This window comes from Salvelinus fontinalis, chromosome 20 (assembly GCF_029448725.1).
Source record: "Salvelinus fontinalis isolate EN_2023a chromosome 20, ASM2944872v1, whole genome shotgun sequence".
Taxonomy (NCBI): domain Eukaryota; kingdom Metazoa; phylum Chordata; class Actinopteri; order Salmoniformes; family Salmonidae; genus Salvelinus; species Salvelinus fontinalis.
Genome location: NC_074684.1, coordinates 12,956,324 through 12,970,640, shown reverse-complemented (window position 1 = coordinate 12,970,640; position 14,317 = coordinate 12,956,324). Strand labels below are relative to the sequence as shown.

Here is a 14,317-nt window from a genome sequence, read left to right as displayed (position 1 = left end):
ACAACTGGGCACTCGGAAATCTCGAAGTTCTGACTTCAGGTCGGAAAGTCTAGAAAGATGCCCGTGTTTCCAACTTGATATTCTGAGTTGGGTGACCTTTCACAACGAACTTCCCTTGTCGGAACTTGTTTTTTGTCGAGTTATCTTGAAGGCTTGGAAGTCGGGGAATCCGAGATTCCGTTTTTTGTCGAGTTATCTTGAAGGCTTGGAAGTCGGGGAATCCGAGATTCCAGTGGTTGTGAACGCGGCATATATACCAAAAGGAAATGAATGGAGAAATGTATAACGCTCCGCCCAGCCGACAGTCGACCAATCGCGTTTAAGTTGTCAGTTTGCGTCACAGGTTGCTAAACTAATCGTCCCATAATCCCTTCTAAAAGTCAGGGTTTGAGTCGAGAAACCTGGCTATTTTCCTCGAAAGTACAAGTTAATTATCTTAAATACCGGAAAATATGTTTTAATATTGAGCTTCTTGTTCATTTAATTCGTGCTCATGTTGGGTTTTTGACTCCTTGAAGACGAGAGATCCTTGTCCGAGTTTTCCTAAAATGCACCGTACGGCCCATTGACTAATGCCGGATTCAAAACAACTGGGAACTTGCACATTTCTAATTTCAGTGCGTTCAAATCAACTGGAACTCAGAAAAAAAAGAGCTCCGCCTGGAAATAATTTATTTGAACCGTCATCCAACTCGGAATTCCAATTGGTGAACTCGGGCCTCTTTCTGGATCTTCGACTTTCCGACATGAAGATCACTGACGTCATGATTTGACCTCGTATTTTTCCGAGTTCCTAGTAGTTTTGAATGCGCAAATGTACGGACAATGTGAAATCCATAGATAGGGGGCCTAATTAATATATTTCAATTGACTGATTTCCTTATATGAACTGTAACTCGGTAAAATCGTTGAAATAGTTGTTGTTCTTTATCGTTACAGGCATGTATTTTTCGGTAACTAGTGACGACCCGATATTTAGGATACAACAGCGTCACAAAAGTTGAAATAAGATCTGTTGCTTGTGTAGGCTACTAGAATATAGAGTTTTTAAGGGCAATATATACGTATTTAATAAGGCACTGTATGCACGCAAAATTGTATGCATTTGTGTTGCACATTCATACAGTGCAGCATGCCATGAAAATTATTTCAATATATATATAATATATATATATAATATAGTCTACCCGTTCTGTCAAATGTGTAGCCTACCACTAGATGTCGCAATGTGAGCAGTGCACCTTAGCCTAGTAGACTACCGCTAGTATCTTATCTTTCTACCGTTTTGTGTAGATATCATCCAACAATCATCAACATTTATTTATGCGCAATTTTGACTATGTTCACTTTTGCATATTTTCCCCATTTCACCCACCTCAATCTATGGATTGAGTGATTTGACAGCTGAGCTGATTGTGTCACCCAATAGGTAACTTAATTGGTGCCTCCTCCCACTGATATGACAGGACGACATTAAAGTTTATTAAAAGCTTTTCACAATTGATCTGGGCCTGTTATTCTAGAAATAGCGTCCAATGCATCATCTTGTCTGAGCTGACCATTTGGGCATATCAGGTTCTCTTGCAATTATTTGACTGTTCATCTGAACCAACAAACAGGGAACCTGTTGCGGTGAAAACCAGATAAGGTACGTGGTGGCTAATTTCGTAGGCTAGCAAGTATCAACCCAAAATAGCCTATTTTTGTGTTCTGTTTCTGGGCTACACAAAGGCTACCATTAATAGGGCTATAGCCTAACACTAATTTGAAGAGGTTCTATCCATTTGTCCTATATTTCAGAAACTGAAACTGATCAGGTTACTTTGTACAAGTCCAATATCGGCCACTTTCAAAAACAATCGAGCGCTCTCGGTCTCCCCCTCTGATTGTGATTCAAAGCAATGACTTGAGCATTTTTCCTGTTCCTATGCGCACAACAGACGCTTGCAAGCTCGCGGAAGGTTTACAGCACTTGTAGGCCGACGATTTTCAGCCACAACAATTCACGTCTGGAGTCACATTTAGGGATAAACATCAAGAGATGAATTATAAATGACTCGTAAATGTATTCAATTTCTCAAAGCAAATGTTTCTTGCACGGAATATCGGCACTTTGGGCAAGAGAGGGACACAATTTGAGATCGTGGTCAATTAGTTCCCTGCACTATGGGTTGTTGGTAACCAGATTTACCTGAAATACAGCTGGAGTAGCCTATTGTGCATACCTGGAATACAGATCTTGTCTAGGGTATTTAAAGGTCTCACAGTTTGCAAGAATGAAAACATTTCAGGGGAGAATTAGGTATCGTTGGCACAACGGCAAGAAGAGCTGGCTTTTATGAATAACTATCTTTCATTATGTCATTGTCAGCAAGGGCACCAACGCATAATATTGAGATGCAGACTCTTCTGAAGGGCAGAAGAGTGGGCTACTGGCTCAGCGAGAAGAAGATCAAAAAGATGAATTTCCTGGTATTTGTGGACATGTGCAGGTAAGAACATTTAACAGGCTATTAGCCTACCAATACATTATGTAACCACGAACGTATTCGTGAAGTTAAGCCAATAGTTTTCCGTCACTTCACAATGGTTTCACGACTTTTACCGTGTGAAACCTGTTGCTGAAATGTAGGCTACAGGACTTTGCACGTATTTATACCACATTCAATTACACACTGGTACGGGACTCAATGCTCGACTTAGACTGAAATAGGTGCCGGTTCTCATTTTGGGCGCCACAACTCGGCACTATTTGAAGCCAATATTCCATAATGTGCAGGAACTCAAGCATTAGAAAATGTGTGGTGTGTTCCTGCCCAAATCAATTAATGTGCTCGCTGAACGCCAATATCGAGAAATCTCACATACTTATTTCGGTTATCATGTTGACAATTCCTTGGAATCTTCAATAGGCTATAGTGCTTATAGTGCTGCCTTCTAGAATTATAGTTTAGTCGTTTTCCCTAGTCGAACATGCATAATAATATCAATGTGATTGGATTACACTCAGTCTTTTTCATTCAGGTTGTTTCCACCGCGACCCATCACCGGGTGCTGCAGCACCCCCTAAAAAAATCAGAATTATAAACAAATAAAATATAATATAATTTTAGCCAAAATCATCACCAAGAAATTGCAGGGTGTGGCAAGCTTGTCTTAACATGTATTCAGAGAGGCTACCTGGCAGACAGGTTTTACTGGTTATTCAGATGGCCTATGACGTTTTACTGAAGCCAGTGATTGGACATGACATGACAGAGTCCGGTCCAAAATTATTGGCACGCTTGATGAAGATAAGACTATAAAATAAATTACACAAATACTGAGCTATAATGTATGCTTTAACAAATTGGGAAATTATTTTGTACTAATACAATTTCTCAAATAATATATTTTGTTTAACAATTAATTAAAGAAAATGGGTGTCTAAATTATTGGCACCCCTGTTTTCAGTACTTTGTGCACCCTCCCCTTGTGAGGATAACAACACTTAGCCTTTTTTATTTAACCTTTTATTTTGTCAAGGAGTCATACGGAGTCCAAGGTCTCTTTTACAGATGAGCCCAGAATTACAGAGAATGCACACATCAATATAAATACAAAATTCCCAGAAGAAAGAAAACAACACTGTCAAAAACCACAAACACATTCACCAGTAATATGGTTTTATATTGAAGAACTGATTGGGAGGGATCTTTGCGCTTTCCTCCATTGCGCTTATGGACTGCCCTCTTCAATTCAAACCACAGGTTTTCAAAGGGGTTCAAGTCTGGAGACTGAGATGGCCATTGCAAAATGTTGACTTTGTGGTCAAATAACAATTTATATGTGGTTGAGGTCATTGTCTTGCTGTAAGATCCACTTGTGGCCAATTTTCTGCCTCCTTACGGAGGCAACCAGGTTTTTGGCTAAAATGTCCCAATACTTGGTAGAGTTCATGTTGTTAACCTTAACAAGGGTCCCAAGGGAACAGTGGAAGAAAAACATCCCACCACCATATTTTACAGTAGGTAAAAAGTCCTTTTATTCACAGCTTGTTTTTATACCACTCTTGTCCGCATTTCTTTTACACTTTGTTAAGTCATGTTCGTTACCTCATTAGCTTGTTAGCTTACAACCTGGTAACTTTACCAGTATATCCAAACATTTGGGGGCACAGAAAGGAAAATTGATGGCTTCTTCAGGAGATCAATAATCATACCAATGAATGAATGCTATACTGTATCTAGCATGTCATCACAAACTTGGTGCCCCTAAAGAGACTGTGTACAGTTTTCAATGCAATGCATCTCAATAGGAAAATTGAGCTTTTACATAATGTAAAAACCCAATGTTCCACAAATTACATTTCAATAAGAGGTATTTGTATCAACATTTTAGAAAATGTATTTACATGGTTACAAACTAGATTCTAGGGCACATGTGCTTCAGATTTAGCTATAATTCATATAGGCTCTCAATTGATTTTTAAAAAGTTGTATTTTCTGGTGCTCTTAATTCTGTTGTGCTAACAATGAAAAATGTTATTTAGAGCCCTGTGCATGTTACTTCATTTTACATATCCTAGTGAAACGGGAAGCTATGGAAGGCCACAATTCTGATGAGATTAAGTTAATCTCAATTAGAATGATAATGCAGATTTAATTGATTTTATAAGAAACGTTGACGTCTTATTTTGAGATTTATTTTTACTTGTTAAACAATCTTTCTCTGAGATTGTATTTGTATAAAATGCGAAAAGTTTTTTTTTTTTAAACATACAAAGCTCTGAATTTATATTAAACAGTATTTTTTTTGCACATCTTCATCAAGGGTGCCAGTAATTTGACCCAACTGTACCTCGGACTATGCTATGGGCAACTGCAGTGTTCAGCTCTTCTCATTGTTAAAGCCAGGAACTGAAAAGTGAATGTGGCAAAGTACTGGCAAGTCATAGCGAGTCTTGTGGTAAAGTGGGTTTACCCTACGCCTGTTGATCTATAGGTAATAGGTGTTAAGGGCCGACGTTTGCAGCCTGGTCTCAAGCAGTATAGTAGTGTTAAATGCCAAAGTTGTGAATTTCCTATCCATGAAGTTTAACACATCAAGAAATGTCACACGGCTCTCACTTAAACCCATGCACACACAGTGGATAAAGTTATGTAAATACTGTGAGGCATCACTATGTAAAGCCACTCCTTCAGATGAAGGTATGGATAAGAAAGACTAACGGGACCGTGTCACTGTTCCTCAACCTCCAGGATAAGAACACTTCTGGTCTCCTTTTCAGCAATGTTTATCCTGTGGTTCACAACCTATGGGCAGACATATTTGACTTGAACTGATTTAGATGATTGTGACTTGACAAACACTTCCTGTCTCTCTCTCAGCAGAGCTGGATTAGAGCACGGGGGGGGGGGGGGGGGGGGGGGGATGCTATGCTTGTCCAAAGATGTCATTAAGCCCCCCCCCCCTTCCAAACATTGTAAATATTTTCACATGAACCTCCCCTTGTACTGTAAAATAATTGAACACCCTCAGAATTAACTCCAAATAATGTTTACGACCCAAAATAACTTAGCCATGCTTATAAACAGTTATCGACTTTACCACTTCAGCATTTTTAACAGGTCTCTTTCCATTCATCAACTGGCCACTGAACAGTTTGGATTGATTTTATTTGTCAGTAAAAAAATTGATATCAATCATGACCCAAGGTATGTGGACACTTGTCGAACATCTCATTACAAGATCATGGGCATTAATATGAAGTTGGTCCTGCCCTTTGCAGCAAAATAGCCTACACTCTTCTGGGAAGGCTTTCCGCTAGATGTTGGGACTTGCTTCCATTCAGCCACGAGCATTAGTGAGGTCGGGCACTGATGTTGGGGGATTAGGCCTGGCTCGCATTCGACGTTACAATTCATTCCAAAGGTGATTGATGGGGTTGAGGTCGGCTCTGCAGGCCAGTCAAGTTCTTCCACACCGATCTCGACAAGCCATTTCTGTATGGACCTTGCTTTGTGCACGGGGGCATTGTCATGCTGAAACAGGGAAGGGTCTTCCACAAAGTTGGAAGCACAGAATTGTCTAGAATGTCATTGTATGCTGTAACGTTAAGATGTCCCTTCATAAGCCTCCTGGGTGGCGCAGTGGTCTAAGGCACTGCACCCAGGCTCTGTCGCAGCTGGCCGCGACCGGAATATCCATGGGGCGACGCACAATTGGCCCAGCGTCGTCCGGGTTAGGGAGGGTTTGGCCAGCAGGGATATCCTTGTCTCATCGCGCACTAGCGACTCCGGTGGTGGGCCGGGCGCAGTGCACACTGACCAGGTCGCCGGGTGTACGGTGTTTCCTCCGACACATTGGTACAGCTGGCTTCCGTACGGCTATCCATATAGCCAGGTTGCACATCCACACATATATATATATATATATTGTGTCAAGAAGGTTGGAATGTGTTTCGGAGGACGCATGGCTCTCGACCTTCGCCTCTCCCGAGTCCGTACGGGAGTTGCAGCGATGAGTCAAGACTGTAACTACTACCAATTGGATACCACGAATTGGGGAGAGAAAAGGGATTAAAAGGAAGAAGAAGAAGTTGGAAAGGCCTGTGCCACATTGAAAGTTACTGAGTTCTTCAGTAAGGCAAATGTTTGGACACCCGCAACGGGTGTGGCTGACAATGGCCGAATCCACTAATTTGAAGGGGTGTCCACATACTTTGTGTGGAAGAAAAGCTTAGGCCTAACCCCTAGAGAGCGAAATTCTGGGGGCATGCTATAACACCGACATGCATTTATTGGTCAGATGGCTACTGCATCTGCTGTACAGGAGGTGGCTAATTAGTTAAATGTATTAATGTTAGCTTATAGGAGTAACTCTGGTAGACCTGAAACAGACTTACTTCACCTCAAGTGCACCGGGGTGCACTGCCGTTATATCATAGGCCTGCAGTAGCTAAAGCTTAATAGCCACACTATACCAAACCTTCACCAACATTTCTAAACTTTAGAATATCAAAACTAAGTCAAGACAATATTTATAAGAAAAATACGAGCAGTAGCTTGAACCAAGGAAAAAATGCACTATCCTCCCCTATGCACAATTTTCTTTTGTGTGTGTGTCCTGAGTGGTGCAGTCATCTAAGGCACTGCATCATAGTGCTAGCTGTGCCACTAGAGGTTCTGGGTTTGAGTCCAGGCTCTGTCACAGCCGGCCCTGACGGGGAGACCCATGGGGCGGCGCACAATTGGAACAGCGTCGTCCGGGTTAGGGGAGGGTTTGGCTGGCAGGGCTGTCCTTGTCCCATCAGGCACTAGTGACTCATGGCGGGCCGGGCGCAGTTCACACTGACATGATCGCCAGGTGTACAGTGTTTCCTCCGACAAATTGGTTTCGGCTGGCTACCGGGTTAAGTGGCATTGTGTCAAGAACCATTGCGGCTTGGTTGTGTTTTGGAGGACGCATGGCTCTCGACCTTCGCCTCTCACGAGTACTTACGGGAGTTGCAGCGATGAGACAAGACTAAGTACCAATTGGATATCATGAAATTGGGCAGAAAAAAAACGTAAAAAATATTATAACACACAACCCTCCTAAAGAAAAAGTTTGACAACCCTCCCCTATTTTTGGACCAATCACTGACATGTCAGCTGGTCTTTTTGTGGCAGGGCTGAAATTCTGTGGATTTTTTTTGGGGGGGGGATTCAGTTAATTTGCATGGCAGAGGGACTTTGCAATTCATCTGATCACTCTTCATAACATTCTGGAGTATATGCAAATTGCCATTATACAAACTGAGGCAGCAGACTTTGTAAATTAATATTTGTGTCATTCTCAACTTTTGGCCACAACTGTACACATAGTACCCCATAATGTTAGTTTTTTTCCTCCACATTTTTAAGAATAAAGAACTGAAATATCACATTTTATGTAAGTATTCAGACACTACTCAGTAATCACCTTTGGCAGTGATTACAGCCTTGAGTCTTCTTCGATATGACGCTACAAGCTTGACACAACTGTATTTGTTGTCAAGCTTTTTTCTGGTCTCCAGAGATGTTTGATCAGGTTCATGTCCGGACTCTGGCCGGGCCACTCAATGACATTCAGAGACTTGTCCCGAAGCCACTCCTGTGTCTTTGCTGTGTGCTTAATGTCGTTGTCCTGTTGGAAGGTGAACCTTCGCCGCAGTCTGAGGTCTTGAGTGCTCTGGAGCGGATCAAGGATCTCTCTGTACTCTGTTCCTCAATCCTGACTAGTCTCCTAGTCCATGACGCTGAAAAACATCCCCACGCACGATGCTGCCACCACCATGCTTCACCGTAGGAATAGGTGCCGGGTTTCCTCCAGTCCTGACGCTTGGCATTCGGGCCATAGAGTTCAATCTTGGTTTCATCAAACCAGAGAATCTTGTTTCTCATGGTCTGAGTCTTTAGGTGCCATTTGGCAAACTCCAAGTGGGCTGTCATGTGCTTTTTACTGAGGAGTGGCTTCAGTCTGGCCACTACCATAAAGGAATGATTGGTAGAGTGCTGCAGAGATGGTTGTCCTTTTGGAAGGTTCTCCAATCTCCACAGAGAAACTCTGGAGCTCTGTCAGTGTCCATCAGGTGCTTGGTCATCTCCCTGACCGAGGCCCTTCTCCCCCGATTGTTCAGTTTGGCTGGACGGCCAGCTCTAGGTAGAGTCAAACTTCTTCCATTTAAAAATGATGGAGGCCACTGTGTTCTTGGAGACCTTCAATGCTGCAGACTTTCTTTGGTACCCTTCCCAAGATCTGTGCCTTGATACAATCCTGTCTCGGAGCTCTAAGGGCAATTTCTTCGACCTCATCTCTTGGTTTTTTATCTGACATGCACTGTCAACTGTGGGACCTTATATAAATAGCTGTGTGCCTTTCCAAATCATGTCCAATCAATGGAATTTACCACCGGTGGACTCCAAGTTGTAGAAACATCTGAAGGATGATCAATGGAAACAGGATGCACCTGAGCTCAATTTCAAGTCTCATAGCAAATGGTCTGAATACTTAGGTAAAAAGGTATCTATTTTATTACTTTTGCAAACATTTTCTAAACCTGTTTTCGCTTTGTCATTGGATATTGTGTGTGTAGATGGAAGGGGGGGGAATTTAATCAATTTTAGAATAAGGCTGTCACAATGTGGAAAAAGTCAAGGGGTTTGAATACTTTGAGTGCACTATAACTTTTATAAATGCCTCATGAATTAGTTCTACTGTCACACCCCATGAGAACCCAAAATATAACATTGTTTTTCTCCAATGTTTGTAAATGTAAACCAACACTCATTGCTTTCAAGAGGGTGCAACTTCCTGTAAGTTGGCGTTAAAATTGCTACAAATTGAGTTCACATGAGTCTTTAGTCTAGTTATCAGCGGCATGTCTGTTCTACACCATATATGTATATTTGAATGTTCCACAACATAGTGCCCTGGCGTACTGAATGTGCAGTGCCCTGGCGTACTGAATGTGCAGTGCCCTGGCGTACTGAATGTGCAGTGCCCTGGCTTACTGAATGTGCAGTGCCCTGGCGTACTGAATGTGCAGTGCCCTGGCGTACTGAATGTGCGGGGCCCTGCTGTCCCTAGCTGTTTTTGTGGATGGACCAAACCATTCCACGCTAAACCCACTGCCTGATGAGTCTTCTTGGGCTGACCAAGATCTTGCCTGGAAACCTGTTCAGTCATCGGGGGCCGGAGTGGGATCACACTTTTTCCCCATCCTTAATAAACGCAGCTGATTTGAATCTAACTGCATTCAAAACTGAAGATCATGATTTAGTTGATTATTGGAGTCTGGTGTGTTTAAAAAGTGGAAAAAGTGACATAAATTGGCCCCTGAGAACTGTTGCCCATCCCTGACCTAAATAAAAGCATGTCCCAATTGTCATGTTGTAAAATATAATTTGAGACTATTACATATCTATTACGTCAATAATACAGATCTAGCCAAGAGCATATTCAGTAAAAGCTTAACACCTTGCTTGACAGTGCAATGAAGAAGCATCAGACAACTCGCATGGATGCTAATGCTAGGTGCTGATTGTTTGGTTTTGAGGCTTTAGTATTTGTAGCATGATGCTCTGTACTCAATACATTGCTGTGTGTTTTACACTCATTTCTATTCTAGTCAATTTGGGCATTTCATTCCAATTTAACTAATTCATTGACCGTTTTAAATTGGTGTGCACTGAATACAATTCATTTCCTGGTTATTTAACCAGACATTTATTCCATTGTCATAGCTTTGTGGATTTATTGGAGAAGGGCTTCTCATGGAATTTGTCAGTCATAAAGACACCTGTGGTTGAGGTGTCCCCTAAACTTTTAATTTTTTTATATTTAGGTACTTTGACTGTCAGAATAGGATGCTGCTCATTTTGTATAATGCCAGAAGCAACCTAGCAAAATGTTACAGGCCAAATTCAAAATGGATGAAATCTATTTTTATTTCCCCCCACCCATCTACACATTACCCCATAATGATAAAGTGAAAATGTTTAAAGTTATTTGGTAAATTTTTATTAAAAATTAAATGCATATTTAATTTACAAATATTCACAATCCTGAGTCATTACTTTGCAAAAGACCCTTTGGCGGTGATTATATCTTTTGAGTCTTGTGCAAAGCTGAAACAAACATACCAATCTGGATTTGGGGATTTTCTTCTGTGCCGATTTTCTCAACCTCTGTTACGTTAGATGCGGAGCAGCGGTCAACTGGAATCTTCAAGTCTTTCCACAGGTTTTGGCTGGGCCACTCAAGGACGTTATAACATTCTTGTTCTGAAGCCATTCCAGCGTTGCTTTGGCTGTATGCTTGGTCATTGTTCTGTTGGAATGTAAATCTTTGCCCCAGTCTAAGATCATTTTCACTCTGAAGCAGGTTCTCAGAAAAATGTGTGAAGGAGTAGCCTTCACTGTAGTTTGACTGTGTTTGTCAATTCATTATCACATGTAAATCCAGTTAATTTATCTTTTCCAATCAGCTCAACCAATACTGGTTTGACTTTTACATTAAGTGGAATTTCCCTTTAATTTTCAGTTGACTGCTTGCAAGTCTTGCTAATAGCACACACCTGTGCTTCCATTTGTTTTAAATGGAGGAGGATATTCAGTGTTACGGCTGGTTTGTCATGCAAGTTTTAATTTAAAATAAACTTTTTATTATATCCCCATCTGTCTTGTCAATGTGAGAGGGTATCGGCCAGCTATCTCATAGTAGACATGTTAAAAGGACTTATCTGATGTATTCTCTATTGCCACGAATTTGTAATGAGGATTCCTTTTCTCCTTTTCCCTTAGGAAACGAGGCATAGAAATGGTTCAGGTAAGTTTCTTTTAAACTGTTTATCCTAACCTCACACCAGTCATACTGATGTTTTCTTGTCCTTCAATGCAAGATACAGTTCTGATATGGGGAACCACACCTAACTCAAGCCAATTTTATTTGTCACATGCGCTGAATACAACCTTAAAGTGAAATGCTTACTTACAAGCCCTTAACCAACAATGCAGTTTTAAGAAAAACAAGTGTTATGAAAAATAAGTGTTAAGATTAAAATAACAGTAGCGAGGCATTATACAGGGGATACCGTTACAGATTCAATGTGCGGGGGCACAGGTTAGTCGAGGTAATATGTACATGTAGGTAGAGTTAGTGATGGTGTAGAGGTTAAAGGGGGGGGGGGGGGGGGGGTGAGCTTAACTCACAAATTCTGCATGTACTTTTCTGCTACCTCATTAACACTAGAACTGCCAAGATGGTTAATCTGACTGTTTTCAATTTTGTAATTTTAACCTTGAACCCACCAGTCCCTGACTTTTCCTAAATATGTGTATTTTACACTAGCAGTATTTTGAGAAATATTGTTGGATTCTGGGGTAAATTTTAAACATTTATACTCAGAGTATAGGAACATTAGTTACAAAGGAGACATGAGGGGTGCCATAATGAAGCTTGGGAGGGGCTGAGTGCAGGGAAAACAATCACATGTAACAGTACTGATAAGGGGAGAAACTGTTGAAGGCTCGTATCACTTAGTTCCCTGCTTAGCAAGAATGATGCAATGTTTAGAGATCAGGAGACTCCACCCAAAGTGGGGTATGAACACCACCACGGGGGAAGCCATGTCTTGGTCTGAATTACAGCTGTAACGACCCTTTGGGAAGAATTAAACTTGGTTAAGCTTCTCTAGTGTCCATTAGAACGTAACAATATCATTCCATTAGAACGTAACAATATCATAAGACAACTTTCTGAGCATTTCTACATCAGAGCCATGCCTGTCAAAATGGGTATCAATAGCCACCAGTTTAATAAATCCATTTAATATACACAATTACAAGGGTCATAAACATGATACTAAGGCTATGTATTTAAAAAGAACAGAATAGCGTGTTGAGTTTTTATCTGTGCTTAATAGACTTTGCCTGTGCCATGCCAATGAAATTAACTTTAGCAGACATCATACGCTTATTCCTCTGCCCTACCAGTCAACACATACAGTATAACAGAATAAAATAGAAAGGGTATTTTTCCCGAAATGTCTATTGCTGATTCCTTATGTCAAGTCACGCTGCACTGGTTAGGAGTCTCTTAATTCTCACTTTGACAATTTATCATATTTTCACCCATTGCCAATATCATCTTGTCTTAAGGCCACATCTATATGTATATGACGATGAGTCAATCTCACATTGAAATTGGTTTTAATATAGTTTAGGTGTAGTTTGGATGGGACATTAGCTGGGAAGGCAACTGTCTTAAGCCTTGTTCACACTGAAGGCATTAATGCTCAAAATCGTTATGGAATACTGACCAAACGTGGTCACCTGTAACTTAACATCAGATCTGTGTGTGTTCAGACGGCAGTCACTTTCTGTCATGGCTACGCTAGTTATCATAGTAATGACGGGGGTGTGCGCAGTGGTGTAGGCTGATTGGCGCTCACGCTTCATATCACTCAAGTTATGTAGCAAGGTAAGGCAACAATAATGCCTGCCATGGACCTTTCCCAGTTGCTTTGAATGTTCAAAATCAGTCTAACACATTTAAAGCCTCAAAGATAAGATTATCCAACTTCCAAAGCAAGTCCTATTTGGCGAGCCGCAGCTAGCTAGGTAGCCGTTTAGCTTTCTAGCACATTCACTCATTCGTTTGTCAACAATTAACAAGCTAGTTAGCTACCTACCACCTGTTCTTGTCAGAGTAGCTAGCAAGCAACAAGATATGCTAAATAACAGCACTTAAAGGCAAATAAACCAGATTTGACCATTCAGGCAAGTCGCATGGCCAGAAGATGGCTTGAAATGTCAGATTTCATGCACTTTATGGCTGTTCAGACTGCAGGAAAAATGAGAACATTTTTACTGATTTACATTTGGTGTCCTGAGGTTTATTACTTATTTTAACACATTTATTCATTTTGCTATTTATGGAATATTTACGCAATAGATATCATTGTCAGAATGACCATCATGACCATTCTAGTATTTAAGGAATTCAATCCCTCTTAAATTACGAGCAACATTTCACCCTCAATAGTCCAAATAACTTCAAAATCAATTAGATTTCTTGATTTTTCGCCAAGGAAGTCTTAATCACTCAATTTTACATCTTGCTAAGGCAGGGTTTCCCAAATTCGGTCCTTGGGACCCCAAAGGGGGCACATTTTAGGTTTTTACCTGAGCGCTACACAGCAGATTCAACTAATCATCAAGCTTAGATTTTTATCAGCTGTGTAGTGCTAGGGCAAAAACATTCACGCTGCGCTAAGGCTTTTTGCGGTATTTCTCAAGTAAAAAAAAAAAAAAAAAAACGTTTGGAAGAAAGCTAGTAGTGCAGTGCGGAGAGTATCCAGTCAGCTGCTGCTGCGCTCAGGACTGATTTTATGAGAACATGTCTAACTTCAGCAAGCTGTCAAACATTGCATATAAAGTATACATGCTGTTTCAGTGCCCACAATCACTAGCTAGTTCCATCTCTCTATGAAGCTAGCTATTAACACATTGAGCAGGCAGGCCACTTTAGCGAAATCAACTTTCAAGTCACTGGTGAGTAAAGTGCTTTGGTGCAGTTTTTAAATATTACCGTAGTGTGCATCTGTCTGGCAGTGTTTCATTAAAGCAATAATACATGAGGCTATGTGTTATGAAATTTGTCATGGCTGTGATGTGATCATAGCCGCGACGCAGAGTAACCACCATTGTCTAAAGCAAATTATATTACAAGACAGGTCGCGGCGGGACACAATGCTCATGAATGGCATTTGAAATATGGAATATTGACAGGTGGCATTTGTGATGCAAGGGTG

The 14,317-nt window shown here is 41.0% G+C and overlaps 1 protein-coding gene across 4 annotated transcripts in view; it reads left to right on the top strand.

Annotated features, from left to right (window-relative positions):
• Positions 1-1,362: 1,362 nt before the first annotated feature.
• Positions 1,363-14,317, top strand: part of itpk1a (inositol-tetrakisphosphate 1-kinase a) — a 64,735-nt gene continuing 51,780 nt past the window's right edge. Inside the window, exons 1-3 of one of the 4 annotated variants that reach the window (XM_055872444.1) lie at positions 1,363-1,648; positions 2,372-2,492; positions 11,307-11,331. In XM_055872444.1, coding sequence (XP_055728419.1) covers positions 2,398-2,492; positions 11,307-11,331 — 120 coding nt within the window. In that variant the 5' untranslated portion in view covers positions 1,363-1,648; positions 2,372-2,397. Of the gene's footprint in view, positions 1,649-1,908; positions 2,493-11,306; positions 11,332-14,317 lie in introns of those variants that run through there. The other 3 variants (XM_055872445.1, XM_055872443.1, XM_055872446.1) reach the window with 3 other exon arrangements.